At 46.5% G+C, this 27893-nt stretch overlaps 2 protein-coding genes across 4 annotated transcripts; both read left to right on the top strand.

Moving 5' to 3' along the window:
• The first annotated feature begins 212 nt into the window (after positions 1-212).
• LOC118315593 (transcriptional enhancer factor TEF-3) lies at positions 213-23583 on the top strand. Of its 3 annotated transcripts, XM_035643009.2 has the most exons (12): positions 213-355; positions 9972-10036; positions 11070-11132; positions 12342-12410; positions 12512-12646; positions 12999-13042; positions 13339-13400; positions 13589-13719; positions 14461-14634; positions 19359-19499; positions 20392-20544; positions 22625-23583. In XM_035643009.2, the coding sequence occupies exons 1-12, from the start codon at positions 349-351 to the stop codon at positions 22736-22738; spliced, it is 1158 nt and encodes a 385-aa protein (XP_035498902.1). In that variant the 5' UTR covers positions 213-348; the 3' UTR covers positions 22739-23583. The 3 variants fall into 3 exon arrangements, with proteins under 3 accessions (XP_035498902.1, XP_035498905.1, XP_035498904.1); XM_035643012.2 differs by lacking the exon at positions 12342-12410 and having other exon boundaries at positions 219-350; XM_035643011.2 differs by lacking the exon at positions 12342-12410 and having other exon boundaries at positions 219-350; positions 11070-11141.
• An 885-nt stretch (positions 23584-24468) lies between these two features.
• LOC118315592 (MANSC domain-containing protein 4-like) lies at positions 24469-27851 on the top strand. Its single transcript, XM_035643006.2, has 3 exons — positions 24469-25262; positions 25361-25495; positions 26254-27851. Exons 1-3 carry the CDS (start codon positions 25043-25045, stop codon positions 27123-27125), a joined length of 1227 nt encoding a protein of 408 aa, XP_035498899.2. The 5' UTR covers positions 24469-25042; the 3' UTR covers positions 27126-27851.
• The last annotated feature ends 42 nt before the right edge of the window (positions 27852-27893 follow it).

Here is a 27893-nt window from a genome sequence, read left to right as displayed (position 1 = left end):
CATCATCATCATCATCATCATCATCACCACACCTGTGGACTTCTCCCAGGCAGGTCCACTCCCCACAGCCTCCTCCCTCGACTTCCTCCCTTGTCTCCCCCAACCCACGAGCCTCCAGCCCCTGCTCTGTGGCCCCCCTCTCTGTCTTCCCCCAAAACGTCTGCGGAGTGGGCGACGGCTCCCTCCCCCAGGGGTGGGAGTGAGGAGCTGGGCGACGGACTCGACAAACCCCTGGAAAATGACGCGGAAGGTGTGTGGAGCCCCGACATTGAGCAGAGCTTCCAGGAGGCGCTGGCCATCTACCCTCCTTGCGGCCGCAGGAAGATCATCCTCTCCGATGAGGGCAAGATGTACGGTACGCCCACCCCTATCGTCATCTCACTTCCCTTTGCTCCTCGAATGACATGATGAACACACGGCCTGGGGACCAGCTCATATGGCAGGCCAGGGTCGGGGATCATTCTCCGGACGATAGTCTGACTATAGTAGTCTATAATATTAGTCTATTGTGTGTGTGTGTATGTGTGTGTTTGTGTGTGTGACTGTTTAGTTGACGGAATTTAGCGCGTATGTCAACGTCAGTGACAAGACGACGATGCAGTGAAATATTTCTCTTATTAGTGCGACCCACATGTGCACTATTGTGGGAATAAACCGATGAAATATCCACTTTCATCGGTTTATTCCATTACGAAACTGTACTTGATATGGTCAGACCCCCCCCCCCCCCTCCAAACACACATAAGCAACCCATTCAGCGCCACTCCTCGTGTTCATGTTTCACATCCCTCTTGTTTCCTGCACAGCTGTCGGCTCCACCTGGTCCTGCGACAAACGGTCTGACGGTATGATGTGTCAGAAAACAGGCGCGCGCGCACACTCAAATCACTCATTCCTCTGTACAGTACATGAACGGTACACACACACACACACACACACACACACACACAATCTGCTTCTCATGCAGCTTTTGTCTGATATCAGAAGCGATGATATTGAGCTGAGAACGACTTCTCAGGGCAAAAAAACCCACCACATAAAACTATATAAGCTGCAGATCTAGCCAACCTGCAAAGGCCGATAACAAAAAAAAAGGAATGATGAAATATAAAAATTCAAGAATCATCACTGAACTTTGCTCCATTGTATCTCTGGCCGCGCTGTCGTCATGTCACGTTCAAATCAGAGGACCGATTCTCACGTCCAGCTTGTACGCCGCTGGTGCTGTTGTTGCCTGACGCTTACTGGAGCTTGACCAGATATAAAATAGTTTATCTCATATGTCCACAGACTCATTGATGCCACCGTGTGCCCTCCTTGAGGGCTATTTTCTATTGCCTCGCATTCGCTAGCGATTTGAGGAAAAAAAGGGCCGAGGTGACTGCGGCGCAGGCCTTTCCTCGGTGAAACTTTGGATAATGTCACCGTCAAAACGGGTGTTGGCAAGGTGAGGTGAAATTCCTCGGCGGCCTCGCGCTGAGCGATGTTCGGCGACAGGTGGCCCGACCGCCGTGTCCCCCTGCCTCACTGTTTGATAGTGGATCTGGTTGGAGGAAAACAGGGCGGACCGGGGGTTAGTGGCGCTATCAGACGACTTCTGTCATCGCCTTGTTCTGTCACCGTGCCAGACAGCTCCTTTAACAGTTCGGCCCGCCTAGCCTAGCTTAGCCACCTATCGAGGTCATGGCCGTCCTCTGATCAACACTTAAACCCTTATAAAGCCTGTAATAATAGTTGGAGGGGGGGTGGAGGGGGGTTGAGGGGGACAGATGGGGAGAGGTGGCAGGTGGCTCATTCTAGCATCACAAAGGTGGTGGTGGGAGTGTTTTTTGGCAAAGGCGGGCAACCGAGGTGCCCCTTCCCCTCCCGTTGGGGGTCAGGGGCAGGTGATGCACGCCAGGGAGCGAGTTGGCCCGCCAGGAATGGCATGTGCGCCAGGGAGCCTGAGGGTTCAAGGCAGCTCGGCTGTAACCCTAAACCAGAATAGACGTTTACCCTTTGAACGCCTGAAGGGGAGGAGGGGGTCGGACGAATAAACACTGAGGTGTTGGGCAGTAGCGTCTTGCACGGCCTCGGGGCTCTCTCTCTCTCTCACACCTGTCCCCAGTGTGTGTGTTTCACAGTGACAAAGGTGTGTCACTGCTTACCTCCTCTGCTCCCTGCTATTTCTGATTCAACGGCTCCCATCTCTTTGTCTCAGCCTCCCTGTCCTTCATGAACAAGCTCTCCGTCGCTCCGTCGCTCCGTCAGTCGGTCGGGCTGACTTTGAGTTCACCCCCAGCTGCTCTCTGAGTTCAACCTGACAGGCCTGCCGCAAAATCCAGATTTACGACTTGAGAAAATGAGGCAAGACCGAACCCACGCACGGTGGCCCACTCTGCCCCCGTTGGCCCCAAACGGCACGACCAGCTCTCCCCTTGCAGCCCCCTGCGGCTCCGCTTTTTATCACCATCCCCGGGGTCACAAGTGGCCAACAACTCAAGTCATTCAAGCGACCACAATCACTGCAAATCCACTTTGAAGGTCTTTAGTGTTGTTAATGTTGTTAAAGTGCTGACGGGTGGTGGATGGGTGTTAGATCAGGAAGCCGAAATCGAATATCAGCCGAGAATATCTTTAAAGGCATACATGGGATAGGTGAAGCGATGATTTGAAAGTCAAAGAAATGCTATTTCGTCTCCTTGACGCGGCTAAATATGGTCACACAGACAAAACAGAACTGCAAAATTGCAGAGAGTGACACGCTCAGAATTTGAGGTTGAATTCCCCCCTTCGAGGAATGAATGCCATTCACGGCTAAACAATCTGATATTGTGTCTCTGAGCAGCGAAACAAAAGGAATGCATTGGGATCACCTTGTGAATTCCTAAACTGAGTGGAATGTTTTTTATCCCGCACTCCGTGTACATTCGACACATTTTTCTCCCATAATGCTGTGCACGGCGCCGGCGCCCTCGCCCTCGCCCGTTACTCAACAGACCTATTAGCTCCGCTTATTAGGGACGGTGTCACAGATATTGTGGCAGTTATGTGCTCCGGCCGTAATTTGACATGCATCTGCCAAGGAAAACATTTCCTGCCTTGTGTGGCTCTCGGCGAGAGACGTGCCCTGTGGTCTGACCGAAGCTTCGTGCTGCAATACTGGAAAAACCATCCCAAACTTGTCGTGCAGTGGAAACCCAAGTGCTGAAAGCTCTCGGCAGAAGAATGTGGCACTGGAAATATGATTATCTTCTGTGTTTATTTGCTGCCATATAACTGCCTCATTAATTTATGTGCCACTTCTGGCAATTGTAATAGTTTTGTTTTATGTCAGTTTTTTTTGTTTTTTATTGAGCAGAATTAAATCTTGCATCACGCCTTTCACGCAGCTGTGTGGTTTCGTCACTCTTGAGTTCCTCACATCTGTTGGAGGAGTGCTTTTCTCACATTTGGATGGGTCTAACTTCCTGTGAGAAAAAAGAAAAAGAGATTTTGTCAGTGAAGTGGATAAAGACAACAGAGCCTCCCCTCGGCAGTGGCACGGCTCGCTGTCGGTTCAGAGCAAATAATACACACACACACACACACACACACACACACACACACACACACACACACACACACACACACACACACAGGGGCGGTGAATCATGCTCCCGCTGAGCGTCGCTTGTGCAACGTGTCCACCCATTGTCAGCTTTTTTTCAGGCGACGCAAATGTGTTTTTGTCTCAAGCGATCCTCGCGAAGAATGTGAAATAAAGGTCAGCGGAAAGCTACAGCGAGTCGTCACCCAGCTCCCAACTTTGGCAGTAAAGTGAGAGATTCGCCAGTCACCTTGACCCGTTGACCTCTGAAGAGGCCTCTGGGGCTTGGCTTTGTCGTTTCAAGAGGTGCACGTCTGCATCACGCAGGCAATGCTCGGAGATACGTGTACACTTGAACCCAAAGTCTAGTGATATTGAACAAATGAAAGCATGTGAACACTGTCATGCCAGAGCACATATTTCACAGGACGTGTGGCACGGAGTATTGAAGACGGCTCTCCGCTGGGTTTCCGAGGAAACCGCCCTCTGGTAATGAACTCCTGGAATCTAGACGCTGCTCCCTCCGTGTTTGTCGCTCTCTTTTCTCGGCACTTCTCTGTATCTCACAGTGTCGCTAAAGGGACATGGTGAGCGCCGCCGCAGCCTTATAACAGAGCTGTCACTCTCGCGTCATCTACACATCCCAGCTCAGCCAGGTGGTTGAAGGAGATCTGACTACGTGATTTGACGTACACTGTCCTCTATGACAAGGCTGTTCTGCCAGCATGTCATAGAGAGATGAACCAATATTTTGAGTACAATGATTTATACTCAATGCTGCACCGCTAGGCTGTTGCACCCCTGGCTTCTCATTAATGTAACCCTCGACTTGTTTCTGGTGTCGGGGCCTGATAGAGGCTTCTTCTCAGAGTTCTGTAGGCTGCATCCAGATTCTATAAGAGGGGAAATAACACCCGGCCAAGAAATTCCTGCAGCCTAAATGTGACCTTTGTTTTCCTGAGCAGACACACAGTGTGGCGTATGTGCTGCGGAGGCCAAAACGTATGGCTGGCAGATGTGTCCTCTGAGAGGATGGCAGTTGGCATACGGTTAGACGCCAACGCAGTATTATTTTCTTTGCCAGGGACCAAAACCTAGCAGAGCACATGCAGAGATGGCTGCGTCCATCTCTTCTCTTTCAAATGGATTGAATGGGGCCTTTTTGTGCACAGGGCTGTTGTTGTACACTCACAGACAGCACAGGGACCCATGGGGTGATGTTGGAGCAGCAGATGCAGGACCCCGGTCAGTATTTAGGAATGTCAGGAATGCACTGGGCTGAGAGAGAGAGAGAGAGAGAGAGAGAGAGAAACACACACACACACACACACACACACACTGAGAAGGCGAACGAGCGATCGGACCAGGCCAGTGATGACCGCAGCCCCATTTGGCAAGAGCTGATTTACGACCGACCAGGCCCAGAGGTTGACTCTGTGAGGAACACTGTAGGCCACTGTCACTAACCCCATACACCTCTAAACCAGGACCTAAACCAACAGGCCCGAGGAGGAGGAGGAGAGAAGGCAAACTGCTTGCTGCAACTAAGCAAGCGTTCACGGATATAGTTCAGAGATGTTTGCGCGGCTGTTTTCTTTCATACTCGTATGGATTTTCGGTTAAAACGTAAACTCGTGTAGTGCATTTCCAATGTTCAATTTCAAACGCCATCATAAGGGTCACAGCAATCTCTGCTACACACAACCAAACAATTACATTTAAATTACTATGGTAGTCAAGGGTTACCTTTTTCTTGCAGAGTAAGAGGATGCACAGTGTTCTCCCTCGTATTAAAAGCCAGTGGACAAAACTGGTCATGTCTCGCGGTGACCTGACTAACATAAGGTCTGAAGAGACCATCCTGAAAGACATGCTTGTCTGCTATTGTACAACTCAGAGGCTGAGACGTTTCTCATCCCGTTCAGGTCCATTGTTGTTCATCAGGTTAGAACGATGCCCAGTCCAGAAGGGTCCACCGTGTCCAAGACTGGTTTGCTTTTTCATAAGAAATCCCTTAATTGTAATGATTCATCATACCAATTTTCCAGTGGAGGAATGTCTTTTAGAAACTCAAATTGAAGACGCCTAAACACACTGAGGAGGTGACAACTCCAAGTCATAGTATTCTTTGCACATTTCCTATATGAATATTGGGGTCCAAAGTTCTGAGACCAGACTGCAGCACTATGGTGTCACTATGTGCAATCAGCTGTACAGATCTCCACAGGAACTAGATCATCTACTGTTGTTATTATCCATGAATCTGTGAATGAATCATATTATTGGCTTGGAAAGCGAAAGAGGAAAATGTGTTTTTGATAAAAATGTTCCCATCGGGGAGTGATCTTTTGGACCCCACACACGTTATAGTACCACTCGCTCAGAGCGATCCTTTTAAAAAATGAAGAGTGACGTCAAAGACCCACTCTATCCCTGCCAGTGAGGAGAGAAGGAATATCATGTTTGGAAAGATTTGGAAACTTTAACCAACCGGCGACAGAAATATTCCACAGGTTTCCGCATATTCTAAAGTTTTTGCCAGTTGCACCAGCCAGCACTAGTATCGACTTTGCCTCTGCTGCGGTCAGGCTCTTTTCATGCCCGTAAGAATTTTTTTTCCAGAATCAGATTCCCGCCCCCCCCCCCCCCCCCCGACACGTCCGTGACTGCAGGCGATGTGATAAACAACATCGGACTGCGGACCAGTGGGTGATGGTATAATGTTCCTATGTGACTTTCCTGCAGCCTTGGCTGGCACTGGCTCTCTGTCTGTGCTACTCCCATTGGATATCATGATCTCATCGCTGTGTGACTGAGTCCCCCCCCAACCCTCCACCCCCCTCTGATCTGGTGGGTGTGTTTGGAGGGTATTTTTGATGGGGCACTCCTAGAGTGAGTGCTTGGGGATATCTGATACAAGAACACGAAGCAAAGTCTCTTTGACAGCCCATTAAGGAAGCTGTTTAATGCTCGCAATACATACCTGGATCATTTTGAATGGGGACACCGTCAATAAAAGAGTGTGTCATTTGCACTGTTGGTGGCAGAATAGCTTTTTTAAATCAGTAATCCCAATAAATTATATGTATCTTCTTATGCTTGGAGTGAACAATGAACTTTACAGGTAAAGTCTGACAACAACTTAGACCCAGGAGTGTCTCACGAGGTCACAGCACCGTTTCACAAGTGCCTGGCTACCAGATGAAAAGAGGGGCAGCTTTTCTGAATTCATGAGAAGTTTTTATTCATCTGAGGAGACTCACACATGCTCACGCGTCTGTGTCTGCTACTTTGACAATCCCTATTGGATTGGATGCACATTGTACATCTTACTGGAGACTGAGGGAAGTTTCCGGGAGATAAGTTGCTGGAAACTTGCTGCCGTAATGTGAGGAATTCGATACAGGCAACATAAATGTTCATTTGAGGTCAAGTACTGCGGAGGACTCTGACAAAGCTCTCTGTTCGTCTTTTCAAGAGTTTGATTGCCGAGGAAATGTGGAACACTTTCTTAATCCCCGGGCGGAATTAAAGAAATATGTATTTAGGGGCTCAAACAATCGGCCCGGCGAGTGCACCTCCTGATAAACTAAACGGTTGAGGAGTTACAGCCCTGAAAGGAAAATAAGATTGAGATGGAATGAATGCCTCAACTGCGGCTGAAGTGTGTGTGTGTCTGTGTGTGTCTGTGTGTGTCGGTTTACGTCTGTATCTCTGTGTGCGACTGTGTGTATAAACTGGAGTAGACAGCGTTTGAGAGAAGGGTTTAGTCCACAAAAGCTTCACACAAAGGCAGTTCTACAGCTGGGCAGTGTATGAGTGGGAGTGTGTGTGTGTGTGTGTGTGTGTGTGTGTGTGTGTGTTTTGTTAGGGATCTAGAGCATTACAAGGACCAATATCGAACGCCTTTTCCAACACTGATTCGTTCACTGATTCATGGATAATGTCACTCTGTTGTGTAACGTGAACATTTTTCAACACATTTTTAACCTGCACAGTTAAGAAACACATGACATGACATGGAAAGTTGTACCCAAAATATTGTAAACATCCCGCACAATTCACAGACGCACTTCCTGGTTCAACTGTTACTTACTGCAGATCTGCTCGCACACAGTTTTCCACCAGCAGAGAGATTGGCAACATTTTGATTCATATTCGCTTCTAGATTTACCTCAGAATAAAATTATTGTTTAGAATATGGCTGAACTCTTGGCCTGTTTTCCTTCTGGCTGGTGGTCAGAAGTCCCTCCCTGTCTGACTTCATGTAAAGGTGTTGCTGTGTTCACACTTCTCATCAGTTACTTCGGCGAGTACAGTAGATGGGATGGCGCGAACTCAAAGGATAATGATTTGAAGTTATCCTTTAAATGAGCTCACTCAAACATTATCATAGTAATGAGGTGTATTTACTTTAGGGAAAACCTCTAGTTTTCTTTATTTCCTTAAATAGGCTGTCCCCAACACTTTACAGAGGCAGACTTCGGGCTGAGAGGCTCTCAGTTTATGTCTCCAGGACCAAAAATCTCAAGTGTTCTCTATGAGAAATTGGCAAACAAAACAAATGCTTCGAAAATGCGTTTGACATGTTTGCAACCTAGGACGAACAGCTTCCTCCCACGAGCACGTAGAGGAAACAGTGCTTTGCGTTCCGCGCAAAATCCGATCACTTTTATTGGCTGACAACATTTTTGATGGAGGTTCAGCTGGGTGTCACGTTTCTTTGAGGGGGGTCACTTGATCGGCCGGTTGGTGGAGCGTTGTGTGGCCTGACCCAAGTGTCGCTATGTGAGAGGAAAATCTGACGGGTTTCTTCCAGTTGTGTGTTGCGACTGATCCGTGTGTTAATTCACAGGGAGACGTGGTGCCAGGGGAAAAATGATCGTGTTTAAGAGGTGGTGCAAAGTCCAGAAAACTCTTGTATGACTCGTGTGACTGTGTGTGTGTGTGTGTGTGTGTGTGTGTGTGTGTGCCACTCACTCTGTAACTGATCTCTGTCTGTGTCTACCCTTTTCTTAGTACCTCTTTGTAAATCTGCTGATTTCAAATATATGGCTGCCATGTAATTTGCCTTTTTATTTGAAATAAATACATTATTACTAATTAATTAATATAGAATTTAATATTATGATTATGTATTTTTTGTTCCATCAAATGAAGTCAATTTATATATGTCTATTCAATATTCAGCAAATAGTACATTTCTGGAAGCAACACCCTGCTCCTGAAGTGAACCCCAGAAACCTTGAACATATGGTATGGTTGTGTGTACATGCCTATTTGTGTGTTATCCGCTTAAACTAAAGGTTTAGCTTTTGGAAAGAGGGTGAAGGAAGCCACATGACCGTTGCCCTCCCCTGTAACTTGAGACTGTGGTTGGGGGGGGGGGGGGAACAAGCCCAAGATTTACTGTGGGCGTAAAGGCATATTCCATAAACATTGACACACACACCAGCTGCCTGGCAGCCTCACCAGACTGGGCCCCCTTTGGTCACTGGCCTGTGCCGTGTCTGTCCCGAGTCCGGTCTGAGGATCGCATTGGCTGCGGCCTCCACCTGCTCTGCCAATGTGACCTGTCTGTCAGCAGTGGCAGCGCGCACACACACACACACACACACACACACACACACACACACACACACACTGGATAGATACAAGCGCAGTGTACAGTGACAGCCGGAGACTGATGCACGCTCTCGCACAGACAGATGTATACGCTCAGTGATATACCTGCAGCTCTCTGCAATGACACACTTGTCTGCCTCGACTCACGTGTGTCTGCGCATGCATCTGTACATGCAAGCAAGCGGATTCTCTCCAAATGTGTGCGCACACACGGACACAGGTTAAGAAGTTACACAGTGACTTCCATGACCTCAGCACACAGATATTTTGTATGAATATGGGGACATAAATACACAGTGCGTATACATTTCTCTCGTGCTCTCTGGTTCGGCCGGGCCGTGAGGCGCTGGCTCAGCACCTCAGCAATTAGCTTTGGTAAACATTTGAATTCCTCCGCACATAGAACATGCTCCTCATTAACGTTCCCCCTCCGGACTTTCAGTTCAAGTACACTGTGGCCAAAGTAAAAAACAATATACTAGACTGAAAAAATTAGCAAGAATTTAAATATGGAAGGAGATTTTGTCTTTGGAAGACACTTTTCTACCGTTGATTCTCCCTGCACTTATTCCAAATAACTAGTGTGAGCGACAGTATATTTTCATGTTGTGTTGTTTTTTTCATCATTTGACAAACACTATTGATGTTTGATGTATAGCATTTCATGTCAGATTCATCTGAGCTTGAAGGTTGTTACGTTGCGGATGAATAAGCTCAGGAAAATTTCTCCAGTGACTTAACCTTGTGTTAATTGACGTTGTGCTCTGGACTCTTGCAGGACGGAATGAGTTGATTGCACGCTATATCAAACTCCGCACGGGGAAGACACGGACCAGGAAGCAGGTGAGTCCTCTGCCATCTGAATCAGCCGCTATTTTTGAACTCCTCCATAAAGTCCTGCCCTGCTGAGTGATGCACCCCCCCCCCCCCCTTCTGGACTGGAGATGACGATTGATTTAGGGCCAGGGCCCAATGCACAGATGCTATAGGATCAAGTGTCGGTGTGTCTTCTTCACCACCTCATGGATGTGGTGCTTGTTAGAAGGTGAAAGAAGCTGGGGAATATGGTGGTCTGGACGAGAGTCCGAGGTGGGACGCCAAAGGGATTTGGAACTCTATCCTCGCCATGGCATCTGAGATGACCTGATGTATGGGCAGTGATGGATGTGTAGAGAAAGGGTGCGCGCTAAGTGATCTGGCAGAGTCCGTGCGGGAAATGAAAAAGAAATGAGTGGAGGCGAGAGGAGGGGGGTGGGGGGGGGGGGGGGGGGGGGGGGGGGGGGGGGAGGTTGGAGAGCGCGATGACTGACCGACTGCTGCGTTGCTTTACAGCTTCTTAAGAAAGTTCAGCCCGATGGTGTTAGGACAGAGACCGTAGGAAGTTAAGATTCAGTGTCATGTGGGAAAGATGAACAAACGCATCCCCAAAGAAACCAAACTGTTTTTTTCGGATTTCACTCTGTAGATCAGTGGATATGTGGGAAATGTCTGCGTATATATCATGCACATTTATTAAAAAAGGGATATTTTTCTGCTTGGCTTGTCGTGGAATCAGGCCGTATCCCAGTGAGCCTTGGGTGATGCCAGGCACACCGGCGTGGACAGGTTGCCACAGAAACATATTCACACTCACACCTCCGACGACCAGTTTAGGGTCTCAAATTCACTGACATGTTGTCACAATGTGGACGGAAACAGGAACAACTGGAGGAAATCCATGCAATCACACGGGGTTTGATCCCCCAGGTGGAGGGGTTCTGGCTCACTGCGAGGACATGGCGCGAAGCACAAAGTCGTCGTGCCCGCTCAATTTTAGCTGCAAATGAATGCTTCGTTTAACTCTGCTGTGTTATCTGTCGTCTCATATGTTTCTCAGGTGTCCAGTCACATCCAGGTCCTAGCCAGGCGTAAGGCCAGAGAGATCCAGGTGAAGCTGAAGGTACGCTACGTGAGTCAACTTCTTTCTGCTTCTTTTACATTCCGTGAATGATTTGGAAGTGTCAACATGCATGTGATTGAATCCTCCTCCACAGATATAACCTAAGTCTTTGTGCCTCTCTATTTCACACAGGGTTGTAGATCATAATCAAACCACGCTCCCTGCATTTGGCGGAGGTTATTGTCATGATTTTAGCAGCAGTTGATGAAAACATTATCACCCCTATATTATTTCCTCTCATAATGAAGTTTCATGTTTTGTTAAAGGTATGTCAACATCCTTGGCCCCCTGCACGGCCATGTATTCACATTCAATTAACACAAAGGCACAAGCCATTGGCTATTTTAATTGCAGTCTCTAATTGACGCTCATTTCTAATGGCACGCTCTCCGCATTATGATGAAATGCGAACATTTCTCCGGGAGCCCGGGGCTTACTGTGCACAATCACGGACGAGGGATGAACCAAAACGCAATTGTCAGGAAACAAATTAATCCCTGCATTATTCCTTCCAGGTATTACGTTTTGGTAAGTACGGCAATAAAAGTTTCCTGCGCAGCGTGCTGGGAGCTTACACATCCCGCCCCCCCCCACCCCCAGTACTTTCTCAGTTTACATTTCTCATCCGCATACCCATAGTCACAGCAGACAACAGGACCGTCCCTCACCTTGGACGGTGGCCAAGAGGGTTCAGCTGGCAGAGCCCCGCATTGGTCACAGGGTTCGCCCCTGTCACAGGCCTTTTTAAATACATCTTTGGTGTAACTGAGATCCCTGCCACATGTAACCCCCCCCCCCCCCCCCATATTTCAGCTATGCCCTTGTGTTAGCCAGTTCTGGGAAGAAGAATGCTCCGCGTGGCCTTGCCCATTAGGGCTGGGCGGCAAGTGCTTGTAGTCCTCTGTGGTTTGGAAACTGCTGAAGGAGTGGATTCAAAAAAACAAGAGGGGTATCACTTTACAGCATTGCACAGGAGAGGCAGTTTTGAGGCTCTCACCTATAATAAACTCTTTTCAATAGCATATTGCAATTTCAATCACGATTAGCATATTAACATATCAGCCTGTTGCCTGCCTTGTCTTCCAATATGACCTCCGACAGAAGTTAGTTGTCATCACTGGCTTTCCCCTGCCAAAGCAATAAACTTAACTCTTGACCCAAAGGCCCTTGACTGTAATATCACCTTCTCTCCGGCTCTCTGTCTGGCAGGGATTCACCGATGATGCAAGCTGGCCTCAGCCCTTCACTTCCCCTTTTAGGGCTCAGCGAGTTTCACTGGTAAAGTGGGGAAGCCGACGTAAATGGAGTCCGATGAGTTTGCTCTCGCTTCGCGCAAACTGTCAGTGCGTCTCACTCTGGCCCTCCGTCCCTCTCCGTAGGACCAGGTGGCCAAAGACAAGGCCCTGCAGAGTATGGCCAACATGTCCTCTGCCCAGATCATCTCGCCCACAGCCTTCCAGAACAAGATGGCTCTCCAGGGCCTGGCTAGGCCGGCATATCCCACCACTGGTGGGGTGAGTCTATAACCAGTGTCCGGGTATCCTCCACCACAGTATTCAGATTCAAGTGAAGGACAGAGCAGTAGCCACATTTATAAAAACAAACTTTTTTAGTTGATCCCAAAGTCTGTGGTTTTAATTTGACAGATTTGAGACTGATAGTGCTATTTAGATTTTATAAACCAGCCACAGATGACCTGAGCCTTTTACAACTTCTGTTTGACACGTTTCATTTACTCCATGAAAAATATTAAACACCGGTGTTTTACAAACATTTGAGCACATTAATGCTCACAATAGACAAGATTGTTAAGTGAGAATTTGTGAGAAGGTGGAACTCATTTATTTTATGCCCCCCCTCCCACAGTTTTGGCACGGGCCACTTCCAGGACAGCCAGGAGGCCACGAAGAGTGAGTAGACATCCTTTCTCCTCCGACGTGCTTCAGTGTCCATCAGTCACTTTTTCCATGTGATCAGCTTAATACCCATTAGATACATTTCAGTCAGGAAATGAATCTCAGAGCAAATTACCAAACACATCAGTGCAATTACACAGAAAAAGTCCTCAGCTGTCTGACTCCCAGCATACCACTCTGCCCGCTGCATCTTTAGAGGTCAGGCCGTCCAATTAGTGTGTGAGATGGGGTCATGAGGTCGGGACGGTGCATAACATGCCTCTCCCTCTCTGTCTGTCTCGTCTCCCCAGCATTAAGCCCTTCTCCCAGCAGAGTTACGCCATGCAAGCGTCCGGCCCGGCCCCCATAACAGGTGGGTCGCTCTCTGTCGCCCCAGCTGTGTTGACAGAAGACTGTCATGCCGGCAAAGTGATGAGACAACCCGGCTCGTGATGAGGAGCTTCCCCTCGGAGCTCAGAGAAATATCCGGGGTTACCGCTGCACTTTCCCAGTTGTACCTCTTCGCAAACGTTAACACACTCGCTGGCCTCTCGTTTGCAGGTTACGAAAGCACAGCAGGGCTGTCCATGTCTCCCAGTGCCCCTCCTTGGCAGGGCAGAAGTATTGCCAGCTCCAAGCTGCGAATGCTGGAGTTCTCTGCCTTCCTGGAACAACCTCAGGACCCTGAGACTGTGAGTAGACAAGACTGGAAGTAACTTTGTCCCATCCAAAAGTGTTTCACACTTGCACGTCTTAGTGACAAGTCCAAAAACTCACTTAATTCACATTTGCTCCTTTTTTTTTCTTTTTTTTTTACACAAGGCTATTGTGTCTGCTTGTGGCAACATGACCCAATCAAGCAATAACTTTGTCGTAAATGACTGTTCTTCCGCTCCCTGCTGCTGATTAACACTCTATATTTCTGTCCCCGTCAAGATAATGAAATCTTTTACACATCATTATTCTGGGGGGGAAATCCTCAGGGCACAGAGTATTGCACAGAGCACTTTGCTGTAAAACAGATGCGGATCCTACCAGTTGCATTATACAGTACATCATGACGGGACATGACAATAACAGAAAAGCATTATTTAACAGAAAATCAAAGGAAATGGAAATCTCTTGAAAAAGGGATATTGGGGATTAATTCTGTAATCTTGCGTGGATTTTGCTGCTGGGTATGACAGCAACTCACAAAGATCAGATGATAAACTGTATAAACACATACTGTAGATGTAGACACACACACACACACACACACACACACACAAATACACAAACTGGACATCTCACGATCATGAATGGTTCAAGTGGGGAGAAAAGCCGGCCCATTGTGACAGATGTCCTGGATTTCACACTGCACTTATAGCAAACTGGACATGTGAGATTTTTTGGCTCCTCTCACTTCCTGATATTCACTTTGGTCTGTCCAGTTCAACAAGCACCTGTTCGTGCATATTGGCCAGTCCAACCCGAGCTACAGCGACCCTTATCTGGAGTCGGTGGACGTCAGGCAGATCTACGACAAGTTTCCGGAGAAGAAGGGCGGCCTGAAGGAGCTGTTTGACAAAGGGCCACACAACGCGTTCTTTCTCGTCAAGTTCTGGGTAAAACTTTGATTCATTCTACAATTGTTTAAATTAAAACCCACTTTTTTCTTCATGTAAAGTTCAGCCTGATACATGATTCACACACCGTCAGCGAGAGTGCAGCGAACGCTCTTGTTAATGTCCTGTAGCACCTGTCGCCTGTTAATGGCCTAGCGGTGTTAACGGTGTCGAGGTGGCTTGAGCGTCGGAGTTCAAGAAACATAAATGCGATTCAGGCCCCGAATGGATGGAAAGTCATCGCTCACGTGACCTGATTGGGGGTTTATACGCCGGCAAACTTTTGCTGTGCGGCAGGTGTGTGTGTGCCTGCGCTTGTGTGAGTGCGTGTGTGTGTGTGTGTGCGTGTGCGTGTGCGTGTGTGAGTGCGTGTGTGTGTGTGTGTGTGTGTGTGTGTGTGTGTGTGTGTGTGTGTGCGTGTGCGTGTGTGTGTGTGTGTGTGTGTGCGTGTGTGTGTGTGCGTGACAGCAGCCTTGGGGAGAGTGGCAGGCCTGATCTTTCACTTGGGGAAATGTGAGCCTAGGCACCTGTCCCTGCACTATTAGACTAAGTCCAACCCTCATGCCCCCCTCCCCTCTTTACACTTATTTATAGATAAGCCACACACGCACACACACACACACACAAGTCTACTTAATGTGCAGACAGATGGAGAAGAGGAAAAATGCAAGTTATGGCCAAAAAAAAAAAAGATTTAGAGAGAATGAGAGTGAGGTGGGAAGTGAAGTATAGAGGTGTAACTGAGCACATCTACTTTGTTCATCTCAGTGATCTGGCCACCGTTCCTGTACCTCAGGACAACACCTTCGGTATCTGTATCATGCACAACACGTAGACACAGGAGTTACAGTCCCGCCCTATTCCTTATCACCCTCCAGATGTAAACGGTTTTGAAGCTCTGAAGAGGTCAAAGGCCAGAGTGACTTTTAGTAAAAGATATGTGGCACATTATTCCAATGTTTTGCTGCTCTTCGTCGTGTTGGCAAATTGACTTTAAGGCGGACAAGAGAGAGTTAAACCCCAGATTTACAAATCTCAACTCACATCTCAGACTAGTTGAGCTATTCGGAGGAGAACCTTTAATGGACCCCTCCCCTTAGGAGTCATTGGCTATTTAAATTACACATTAAAAAGAATAATTACTATACTTAACTCTGTTTGGTATCTTATTTTTTTCAGCACAACATTGCCAGACAATTAATTATTTACTCTGACATACCATATCAACACATTGGACTAAATAAAACACAAGACATGATGTGATTTGATCACGCCGGCGTAATCGTAGACTCTTGACGGTTTACAACCTTCTCGTGTTTTTAGCCGCAAAGGGCATGTGCAGTCTGACCGTGTGCAGCATCTCCTACTCATCAGAGTCCTGCGAGGGGTTATCTCAGGCCAAGAATCAAGCCTATCATGTTCTTTGTCTGATATAAACCCCCTCTCCAAAACTGAGGGACTGAGTCATCCAGACCTCTGCACGCCAGGGGTCCCATACACATCCTCCCAAAAGGGGCGAGCTGTTGTCACCAGAAGAAAAACCACAGTGATGGCTGTCCTGCTGTGGCATTCACTGAACAGATCAGCATTCACCTGCCCCAGCAGTCCAAACCTGACACACACCACTGTCGGGCAGCAGCCACCACTTTTCCCCCTGGGGGAAATCACCCTTTGGTTCATGAAGTCATGCGCACTGTTTTGCAGGTATGAGCTGTCTGCAGCCCTCAGAGGAGGTGTGGATCATTTAACCTGCTGCGGTTTGGTTCCGGAGAGTGGATGTTGACGGCGGGGATGAAACATTATTCTCGTATCCGCTTGATTAAACCGTTGTTTCAAGGCCAAACCAGTGACTTACAAAGCAGATATGTAATAAAACGTTCTGATGCGGTTTCGAGTGCCAAAGACGGTGAATGTCAAGTTCACGGTGGTGCAGTGCGATCTCATGCCACCAGATGGGTCCTGTTTGTGTGGCATTACCCTTCACTCTTGTTTGACGGCCACATTATTTATTGTGCAGAGATAAAAGACATTGGTGAGTGACACCGTATTCCGTGTAATCTTCTCTAGTCCTTGGATAGAGCAGCTGGTCGAGCCATGGCATTTGATTCAGGGGTGAGGGGGAGGAGGGGAACGGGTTGCCCCGTCATATATCATGAAGAAAAGGAGAGCGAGACATCAATGAAGAGTAAGATATAGAAATATGGACACGGACAGTGTGAACAAGACATAGGGATGGCAGAAGAAATGGTGGGCGGCGTGCAACCGACAAGTCGTTCATCAGTGAAATATGACCGTCTTGATCGGAGCCCGGCGGAGTCAACAGTTATGACATGTGCAGCCCCGCATAAGACGAAAACAAGCTCATAACACTGTCCCCTCTCAGTCTGTTCATCTCACCGTACCCTCAGGGGGTCCTGCAGATCTCAAGGCATCCCTGACTAAACACAGGAAATGCTGCAAAACAGCTGGGCATTTCCACAGCGACGCTGGAAAATTGCAAAGGTGCTCTCGGCCACGAAAATAGGCAAAATGAAATCGCCAGCACATACGAATATACGCTAACCTCATTTGCGGCCATTGTAAAAAGGGGGGGGGGGGGGGGGCTATTTGGTGTTGTCGCAGCGGCACGGCCACGTGGCAGGTCATGACTCGGGGGGGGTGTGCTGAAGTGCAGGTTGGCATGGTGATGGTGATAGGGGGGTTGGCCCTCTTCCAAAAGCTATGGCATTCTAGATTGAATTTCCAGCAAACGCCCCTGTCGGCCGCTGGCTGCCCTGTCCCTCGTCCCGCTCTCCTCCTCACCCCCTGAGCGCCCGTGGCCCTGTCCTAACGGATTGTCTCACGCCTTTGAAGTGCAAAGGGAATCCGATTTGAGCCGCCTCTGCTAAATTGTTACACAGCCCGGCTGCCCACCGTGATCTAATCAGCCAATTGCACAGTGGTGATTGTAATTGGATGAATTCCCTCGCAGGCTGTTAGGGAAGCAGGGAATGGCGGTGCGGGGAGGGTCACTAGGCCCCGGGGATGAAGACAAATAGAGGAATTACATGAGGCGGGGATGAAGATGAACGGGTGATGAAGAGATGAGAGGAGGCTGAGCGGGGTCTCAATGGCCCATTAGGAGACAAGAGCCTGACAGGGGAAAAGGTAAAACAGCCCAGCTGTCTGACACCGGAGACAGCACCTCAGTCTGATCCACAATCAGATTACACCCCGCCTCAATTCAAACTTGAACTAGAGGAAGGATCACAGGTGGATGAATCTGCGTCCACACGAGGATGGACAAACTTTCACATTTGGCTACCTTGCAAATGTAACTTTGGAAGCAAAGAATTTTGTTCAGAGCATTTCCATATCATGTTTAGGATGAAAGAAATTAGGATAGAGACGTAAAAAGTAGCTTCAGCTCAGACCGCGTGCTCGATCGTTGATCTCGGATCATTTCCAGTCCAGTGGATACTGAAAAAAGGCAGCTTCCCGTCAAAGCGGTAAATGCGGCACCGCATGAATGCACTTTGGATGAAAGGTCAAAATCTTGTGTATTTTCATCTTTCGGCAGAACACGCCCTCACACAAAGAGGCACAACAGCATCTCGGGAGGCTTGGGGCCGGATTTGTCAGGGTTACACTGGGTCAACGAGGATCTGGCCATCAGATGCCTCGTGGCTTTACAGAGAGTCACTCCCGAGCTTTGTTGAGCCGCGACACTCTCGGCGATGCGTCTTTGTCAGACGCACGCGAGATCTATGCGCATAAAAAGTAAGACCTGATATTTTGTTATAGATTATGGACCTGGGACTGTGTATCCTTTAGGGCGCCCAGTGTGGGTCAGGGTAGGGTAGCACAGTCTCCATGACAAGAGCAGCAAATCCTCACACATGCTCGTACACCACCAGCATGCCCCTGACTAATCGCGGCTCCTTTTTGGTCACTGTAAAAGGTAATACCTGTGCTTACTTTACATGACATTACTGGTCTATTTCTCACTATCCATTTGATTCAACCCATGTAATGTGAGTAATGCACTTGTTTTGTGTAAAACTACATTCACTTGAGGAAACTGGACTTGTGTTCCAGTGTGGTTTGATGGTATTGTAGTGTGCTGCGGGCAGATGGGCGGAGCTTCCCGACATACTCTGGGACAATGTTGTGAACATTAGTTTAGTTCTGATGTCGCTTGGCGCATATCAATAGTATTTAAGTTCTTTTATTATTAGATCCATAATGTTTGTTGTATAGTTAGTAATAGGTGTATGAATAAGTAAGTGTTCAATCTTGTAAATTCCGACAAACTAAAACGTCTCTTATTACCATTGGCTTAAAATTGAAATTTGTTAAATAGAAAGTAGTCATGTGAGCTAATCATTTGTTGTTGGACTTTATCTGAGTCCATCAGTTTCCTATATTCTACTTATAAAACACAACTATTCAGCGGAGTCAGACTCACTTATTTGACGGAACCTGCTAAAACTTAGAAATAACAAGTTTGATTTCACTCGTCATTCTTAAATTGGGAAAAAACAATCAGATAAACTAAAATAATTACAACTTATTTTGAAGTGAAATGAACAAGCAGATATTAAGTAAACATAACTAAAGACAAATATTTATGCTTACTTACCTTTTTCTAGACAATTGGTGTCCTAGATATATTTTCAAAAGTGAGCTCAGCCTGTCAGGTGCTTCGGTGTTGTTGACGTGTTACTTGTATCTCCTCTCTCCAGGCGGATCTTAGTTTAAACCTGCAGGACGACAGCAGCTTCTTCTATGGTGTTTCCAGCCAGTACGAGAGCTCTGAGAACATGGTCATCACCTCGTCCACCAAGGTCTGCTCCTTCGGCAAGCAGGTGGTGGAGAAAGTGGAGGTAGGACGAGGCCATTGGGGCCTGTCGAGAATATTTCACATTTTTATAGGTTGACTTAAACTAGAGTACGACGGGTAGACGGGCATTTAATCCAAAATGTTACTATTCGATAGTTCCATATTTGTAACACAAAAGTTTCATAAGTTCATAAGATATCTTCCTCTAAATGCAGTTAATAGCATTTGTATTTAGATCTGACTGTTGGCTCGTTTGGTTGAAAAACCCAATGTTTGGAGGTACAGTAGTTCCTTCAATTATAATATAACAGTCGCCGTATACAGAAAAACTGGCTACAATTCAAGACGTTTGCATAACTGATTTGTGTTATTTCAACATTAAGAGGTCACGACCACGTCAAACACCAGTGTTATCACCCAGAGGAGTGAACGACTCCTATTGGTGGGTCTGAATTCCAGTTATTTACCACTGATCTCTTGTCAGGAAAATGACGTGATTCACAAATCTCCCCTGCATGACTAAGTGTTGTGCTTCCCGTTAACCAGACACAATGGTGGCCCCGCCCCCCCACCCGCTGCTGATGGATTGTACAATATAAACACATACACACACACACATCGCTAGGTACGGCCATCTGCCTTTAGTAGGCCACATGATGATATTTAATGGCTTCATCATTTGATTACGGTTGTCACGAGAAATACGTTTATTGTCATATCTGGCATGCCATATGCTGCATTAGGTATATTATATTACACATGTTGCAGCTTATCACATAGATGTTCATATCCAGTGTATGTGCAATTGAGTTTCACTGGAAGACGTATCCCTGTTTTTTTCAAGAACATTTCACATTTTATCCTTTTAATGTGGTTTAAATTCCCTTTGTGGTATATGCTGTCATACATTGCCCATGTCATATCTTTTTTTGTAGACGGAGTACGCACGTTTTGAGAATGGGCGCTACATGTTCCGGATCCACCGCTCCCCGTTATGCGAATACATGATCAACTTCATTCACAAACTCAAACACCTGCCGGAGAAGTACATGATGAACAGCGTGCTGGAGAACTTCACCATCCTACAGGTACACACAAGAATCAGGGATACGCAGTATTAACACATATATGTGTACGTGTTTTGGTCTGTGTTATATAGATATGAGATATTCTGAGTATTCTGATAATATTAAATTAATATGACCTGTTTAAGAAAATTAAGGAATGTCAACACTCAACCCATTTACTATCTTTAACTTTAACTTTAATTTCTTTGGATATGAAAACTTTCATGCACTGAAACCCACTCATTGTCCATTGTCATGCATGTTGTCCCCTGGATGTCATCCTGAGGCGATAGAAGCACACAGGGCCATGTGAACCCTTGTGCAGGAACTTTCTTTAAGATTCAGTGTTTTTTTTTTCTCTCTAGATATCGCACATTTGCAGAGAGTGTGAAGCAGAAAGAAACTGTTCAGTCCTTAAATTAATATGGTTACTGTATGCTGTGATGTTTCCTTTGTGTAACCGTGACAGACCACGTAGAATAACTGGTAGAATTTTCTTGCTGCCTATTTCATGATATCTTGCAGTCAATCCATCCCCCCCCCCCCCCCCCCCCCCCCCCCCTGTTATAAATTGGACTTTTCTGAATGAGCCAGAGCTCCTCGGAGAGAGAAGTGAATAGAGTGGAGTGTATCACCATAGTAACAAAGACACCGGGGGTACAAAGGCAATGGTGCCCCTTCCATTGGCGGCTGCATTCCTACTGGCCAAGGGACAATGACCATATTCAGCCCACACTGACGACGACATGGCAACATGTCATTAGCTCTCTCAATGGGCTGATTTAGCCCATATTTGCCATGAACAGCTCATACACAGATGTGCACACACACACACACACACACACACACACACACACACGGACAACAGATGCATGCACACTGCAAGGCTGAGCACAATGGATCAATATTCCCCATGTAACAAGTGGTGTATTCAGTGCAGTGCAATTGAGCATAATGAATATGTGAAGTTGTGTGTTTGTCCTATGCTTGTTGTTCACTGACACATCCCTTGTGTGTTTTAGAGACAAATTATTCTTGCATATGGAATAACAGAGAGAGAAAGAGCGAGACCATGTGTCATTTTATTATTCATTATTAGTTAGCGGTGTGTTTATATCACGTATTGTTTTTGTAGACTTCACGTTTCTATCTTTCACATCTGTGTTGTGTAAATTTTAATCATCAATGCGTTTAGATTGTCAAATTGGCATAGTGTGGTGTCGTATACAGAATATATGGTGTGAATGATTTTGTCTAACATTAAAGTATGATCGGTGATTGTTTAAAAGGAACACTTGTCAAGAAAGTAAAGGATCGTATTGGAAAAGAGCTGCTGTTTAAGAACCGACAGAGTTATGAGTTATGTTTGTGAAGAGAAAAGTGGAACCACGTGCTTGCTGTCGCTTTAACGTAATTAACACTGTGATATATAATTTGTTTTTCATTTGAATACAATTCAAATGCATATGTGAACATACTACATTGTGATAATGCTTTAGCAGTGCATTAGAAAGCAATGGCTCCACCAATACCAAAAATAGGGATTATCAAAGACACGTGTACTGTACAAGATGAAACTTGTTTTAATGAAGAAAACAATGCAATGCATTTTAATTTATATTATTTTCTGTACCAACTTAAATAACAGCGATTCAAATGGATGTGTTGGACTGTTGTTAGGATTTTACTAACAACCAGATATTGATCAATTATGCCGTCCACTTGCTGTATGATATATGATGGACGTCTGTTTCTTCTATTGCACAAGAACTACATTAATGAGTTTGAAAATCCAACAGTCCTTCAATGCACAATGTCTCATCATCGGAGTCATTTAAATTCTTTCTGTTTTTTTAATCAAAAATACAGAAATCCCACTGAAGTTAGTTTGATTGGCAGCAGAGAGACTTGTGAGTGTTTAGGATATAGACCACATTTCAGTGGAACAGTTAACGGCGAATAGATGAAATTAAATTCAATGGTACTATTTGTGTATGTGAGTAAAAAAGTGTGGGTAGATTGACTTAAAAACACCGGTAACCAAGGTTTTGCTAGGTGTTTGTCCTGTCTTGACTGACCGGGGTCTGGTGTTTGTCTGCAGGTGGTGACCAACAGAGACACACTGGAGACCCTGCTGTGCATAGCCTACGTCTTCGAGGTGTCCACTAGTGAGCACGGCGCGCAGCACCATATCTACAGGCTGGTGAAAGACTGACACAGTCGCACAGTCGGACCTTACCTGCCATACACCCACCTGTGGCACCTCAGTGAGCCACAACACTAGACAATGGACTACTTCTAGCTCATAGAGCTGAAACCCTACAACTCGGTCAGGAGCCCAGATAGGGGAAAAAACGCTGGCTTGGTCGAGCGTGCCCGGCAACACGACTACTCGCTGAGGGAGAGGTGGCAATCCAGAGACTGTGGAAGCTGAAAGGGGCTTTTTTTGTGTGTGAAAAGGAAGGAGGACCATTGACACACTGTGGTCTCTATACCAAAGGAGCCGGAACCTGGCCAACAAGACCTGCATGAGAGAGTTGTCATTGGTGGTGTTTTCATCTCATTTTATTAGTGCTTGTTTTTTTTGATTTAGATTTCTTTTACACACGTGCAGGAGACGTCTGGCTGCCTCAGGATGCCACCTAGTGGCGTAAATATGAATAACAACGGGGGAAAGTAACGGAAATTAGACTGAGAATCCCTCCTTTGCACATCCATGAAATATCACTGTTGTTTTTTTGTGCCAATCGTTTGTGTTATTTGAGTAATTGTGTACAGTGCCACATCCACCTCCTCTAAACAGAGTTACGAAAAGAAGAGGCTAAAAACATTTAAAGAGAGCTATTGTATTCACTTTGTTTGATGTTTAATGTTACGTGTTTCTTGTTCCGTCTCACTGTTTTTTGGATTGACAACTATCTGACTGTGACAAAAGGCACATAATAACACTGCTAACTTGAACCAGATTCGGATCTGTAAACTGATAGTTAACAGAAGGTTGTCTGTAACCATAACTTGCCCTGAAGTGTCAGATTGAAAATACAAGTGTTTCTTACAGAACTCCTCCCCGTCGCTGAGTTTTTGAATTATACACGTGGTGTAAATATTATTCACATATGCAGGGTTTTTGTCTATATGGACGTGTATTTTGTACATTATATTCTGTCCACATCTCAGAGCAAAGCGTCCCGATTCTTTCAAACATTTTCTTCAGGTTATATCTCTGAGGTTTCAGATCACCTAACAACTACAAAATAAGACAAGATCACACAGTAAGCATTATTTATTATTTTTTGTTTTTAACACAACCTGCCTCTAAGGTTGAATGCATAAAGAGGCCCAAGCATATCAGTTAGTTATATAATATATAAATCATTCGGGGCAGTGGTTTCTCTGTTGGTTCGTGGTTGGATAACTGGGGGGAAAAAATGGTTTCCCGCAATGCATAAAGGAAATAGACTATCTGCTTGCAGCTGCAAAGGATTCCAGCTAATTCTGCAAACAGAAGGTAAGTGGTAGAAAAAGTTTGTTTCCATCAGTTATTTTCACTGTTAGTACTCTAGTATTAATTATTCAGTTCAATAAATTAATCAAATTGTAGACAACACAATGTGAAAGATATGATTTGATATAAAGATATTCCCCAAAAAAACAAATATAGCAATTATAAATCCTGACTTTTCACAGGCTAGACAAAATAAGATTTTTTATTTTATTTTCTCGTGTTAAAGTTTCCAGTCACAGATTGATGCCTGTTCATGCGCCCTTTGTGTTTTTAATTTAGTACAAAATAGTACAAAAATGTTTCTGGTATCTTAGTAGAGTACACGCACAGTGACTGTCTAGTGGAGGGGAACATTGCCATCTGGTGGTGTTGAGACATCATTACACTTTTCCTATCCGCGTCTACTTCGCACCTTGCCATGGTGAAGTGGTTGGGCAACAGTACTGTGAGGACTGAAGCCACCACCGTGTCACCCACCGGTGGCTGCCTCAATCCAAGGAATCACTTTTGGTTTAAGTTCCCATTGCTTTGAGAAAAAAATAAATCCAAATAAACCCAGTTTTTAGAGGGAGGGGTGCTCCCTCTGCTCCATCACTCACTGATTGGAGAGAGAAAAAACACATCCTGGTCTTCTGCTGAGTTACATGGTGTGCCAGGGTCAAATTTGACATGCACAGCATGAATGCATGGACCCAGCCTGCCTCCGGCAGTCCAGGCTGATGCTGCTGGTGTCTAGTGTTGATGACCATGTGCGATCCAGTCTCAAACTGTAGTTTAATCAACTTCAAAATGAGGTGTTTTGAGCCTTCGGGCGCAATGACGTGCCAAAGCCTGGACACGTTGCGCACGGCTGCGCACCTCCTCCTCCTCCTCCTCCTCCAGGTGCGCAGCTGGGTGCGAGTGCACCTGGAGAGGAGCTGGTGCCAGTAACACCAGACCACGGGTCCACACAGACATGTCGGTGCCGTGTTCAGATTGTCACTTCACGTGGTCTGATAATTCACATCACGCGCAATGAACGTCACCCGGGGCCTGCTGGCGGTGCTGAGCGTGCTGCGCCACGCCGAGGCGAGCTGCTCGCCCACCTCCTACTACAAGAACTGCTGGATCCGACGCTTCCCGGGCATCTTCCTCGACATCGGGGAGTCGCAGCGCAGGGGGGCGCAGCTCCTGCGGCACTACCAGGAGGAGACGGCGCTGAAGTGCAGCCGCACCTGCTGCCTGACGAGAAACTGTGAGTAATGGCACCGCGCACATGTGCATCATTTTGTCCCGCTCCTTCCCCGCCTCCACTCCCCATCCTCGATGACTGACGCATACGTCCTCCGGCAGTCTCCTGCAACCTGGCCATATTTCACTATGACGCCACTCAGGAAAACGTCAACTGCTTCCACCTGCACTGTCCCACGCTGGAGAGCTGTATCCTCAGTCACAGAGGCAACGTTGTTCTGTACAACATCACCAAGGGTAAGTCAGTCTGGGTCCCATGGGGCCAAGTTCTTTTTTCTTCTCCAGTGCTCTAATTCAAATGTATAGTTTTATTTTAAGGGATGCTTCACCCTGAATGCATATCCACTAAACCCAAGGCTTACAATAAGTCCTCACACATTTTAGTCCTTAAAGTTATTAATCTGCTTTGTAGACATAACGGTAGTGGAAAGTAGTACAGTACATCTAATCAAGGACTGAAGTACTATTTGTAGATGGCTCGAGTATTCACATTTTCCACTTCGTACTTCATTTCCACTGTATTTCAGATGGAAATACTGTGGGCTACTTTCTTTCTTTCTTTCTTTTACTTTGATCCACGTATGTAAAAGTTACTAGTGTTTTTTCAGATTGAAACTTTGCACACAAAACACGTGCTTATCTTATAACATATCTGTTGAAATGATCATCACTTTGACCAACTACAACAATTAACAGACACAAAAAGTCAGTATAAATCCTATTATATATAATAATGCAGCATCTCATAGTGGCCAATTAATGTGTGCATGTTATACACATTTACCTCTGATACTTATATTACATTTTTTCTACAGATTGTAGTATTTTTTTTCTAGTGACATTGCTAAATTGCCACAAGGAGCCACTATTACAACTACTAATAATGAAAGCAAAAGCTGTTTTAGGCTTTGATTGACTTATTATTAATTAATTAATTATTTTGTAGATAATGGTAAATGAAATAAACCATTTGACAAAATCTCTTCCTGTCTCAGGGGTGGATCCTGACCTGCTGGTGTTTGGAAAGTACTTCACCTCCAATGTGCGCGTGTTACCCCACCACTACAGTCGGGCCAACGCCTCAGAGCCACTGCCCTCGGACAAACGCCACTTCCTACATCCACCCCCGCCCGCTGTCCCGCCTCTGACGTCTGCGCCGACTGGAAAACCGCCCACCATAGCAGGCAGAGTGCTCAGCTCCACCGCCGCCGCCACCCTGCGGAGCATCAGTCAGCCGACAGTCGTCTCCACAACTACAACCCCATTGTCTTCCCCTTCACCTGCTCCTCTGACAGACCCGGGGAACCGTGCACAAACAACTGCCCCGACCACTTCCACCATTTCTTTTGCACCCAGCTTTACTGCACCTCCTTCCACGACGACAGACGCCACTCGCGGCCATCGCGATCCCGACACGACTAACCCCAGCCCCGTCCGTTCCACCACAACCACGCAGCCCCCCACCTCCGCCCCTACCCAGCCTCACTCCACCACTTCCCCTCTGTCAGCCACCATCCCTCCAACTACCACAGCCAGTACGGGCAACATGGGGAGCAGCAAGCAATACCCCAATGAGACCGAGGGCACCCTGGGGCGGAACCACACCGCAGGCGGTGAGGGAGACCAGGGAGTGGGCGGAGAGGACCCTGTGGTGGGGTCGGGAGCTGGGTGGCACCAAGCTGCGCACACCTTACTGGTCGCAGTGGCCATCTGCATCACCGTGCTGCTGAGCTGCTGCTGCTCCATCCTGCTGGTCGTGAGCTGGAGGGGTCAGAGGAAGAGGATGGGGCGCTATCGGACGTCATGGAGGGGGAAAAGAGGCTCCATGCGCCTGATAAAGTACGTGCTGGTCAGAGAGCGTTCCTGAAAGGGGAACCAAGTAAAAAAGAAAAAAAAAACATAAAAAAGAACTGACATTTCGCTTTTGTTTACAGCAAAGTTTTTAATGAATGAATCCACTATGAAAATACATTTGACGAGTTAGATTTTTTAACGTTATACTTTGCATGCTGGATGCTTCAAATAGCAAAAGATAAACCTTTATATTGCTTTATTTTAAGCAGATTTCAGTGGAAATGTAGTTGCTGTCAACTGAGGAAGTCAGGCTGAAATACTGAATATAAGTTATTTTATGTCTTAGCTTCGATATAAAACATAGTTGTAATGATTTTGGTTTCACTTGTGACCAAATAACTTTCAACAGAAGATCCAAACTCTGCCAGTGTATTCTACCACGGCAGTTTGCCTCAAGAAAGACGATATGATGTACTTTGGCTGACCTATATTTCTGATGTACTTCAGTGAGTTCAAACTGCTCTTGATGCCAAACCTCAAGGACATTTTCCAGTTGACTACGCTGGTCTTACGTGAGCACTTTCAAAGGGGGAAAAAAAGTTCTGCAATGTCAGTGTTGTTCTGATTGTGTTGTCCTTTGTGGGGCTGAAGGAGCAACACGTTTTGCCTTTTGGCCTTTAGTGTGTCACATCTCGGTGCATTGGGTGTCTCCGGACCAAGTAGTGCAGGGACTGCAGACCAAAACTCTTTAAGAAGGGTGAGGTACTTTTCAACAGCCTGTTGCTGAAAGCCTCCTTTCACGTGGGGGTCCCGCTGCCCGTCCTGATGGTGACGAGAGTGG

Source organism: Scophthalmus maximus, chromosome 7 (genome assembly GCF_022379125.1).
Source record: "Scophthalmus maximus strain ysfricsl-2021 chromosome 7, ASM2237912v1, whole genome shotgun sequence".
In the NCBI taxonomy this organism is placed as follows: domain Eukaryota; kingdom Metazoa; phylum Chordata; class Actinopteri; order Pleuronectiformes; family Scophthalmidae; genus Scophthalmus; species Scophthalmus maximus.
Note: the sequence above shows the minus strand (reverse complement) of the source record. Positions and strands in the feature narration are given on the sequence as shown.

What these genes read in the sequence shown, in the direction of transcription:
- LOC118315593 (XM_035643009.2), top strand. An exon ending in AACCTCAGGACCCTGAGACT is followed by an intron (nt 13,720 to 14,460) that starts GTGAGTAGACAA and finishes TGGTCTGTCCAG; the next exon opens with TTCAACAAGCACCTGTTCGT. An exon ending in AGAACTTCACCATCCTACAG is followed by an intron (nt 20,545 to 22,624) that starts GTACACACAAGA and finishes GTTTGTCTGCAG; the next exon opens with GTGGTGACCAACAGAGACAC.
- LOC118315592 (XM_035643006.2), top strand. Translation starts at nt 25,043, where the DNA reads ATGAACGTCACCCGGGGCCTGCTGGCGGTGCTGAGCGTGCTGCGCCAC. An exon ending in CTGCTGCCTGACGAGAAACT is followed by an intron (nt 25,263 to 25,360) that starts GTGAGTAATGGC and finishes GTCCTCCGGCAG; the next exon opens with TCTCCTGCAACCTGGCCATA. An exon ending in TCTGTACAACATCACCAAGG is followed by an intron (nt 25,496 to 26,253) that starts GTAAGTCAGTCT and finishes TTCCTGTCTCAG; the next exon opens with GGGTGGATCCTGACCTGCTG.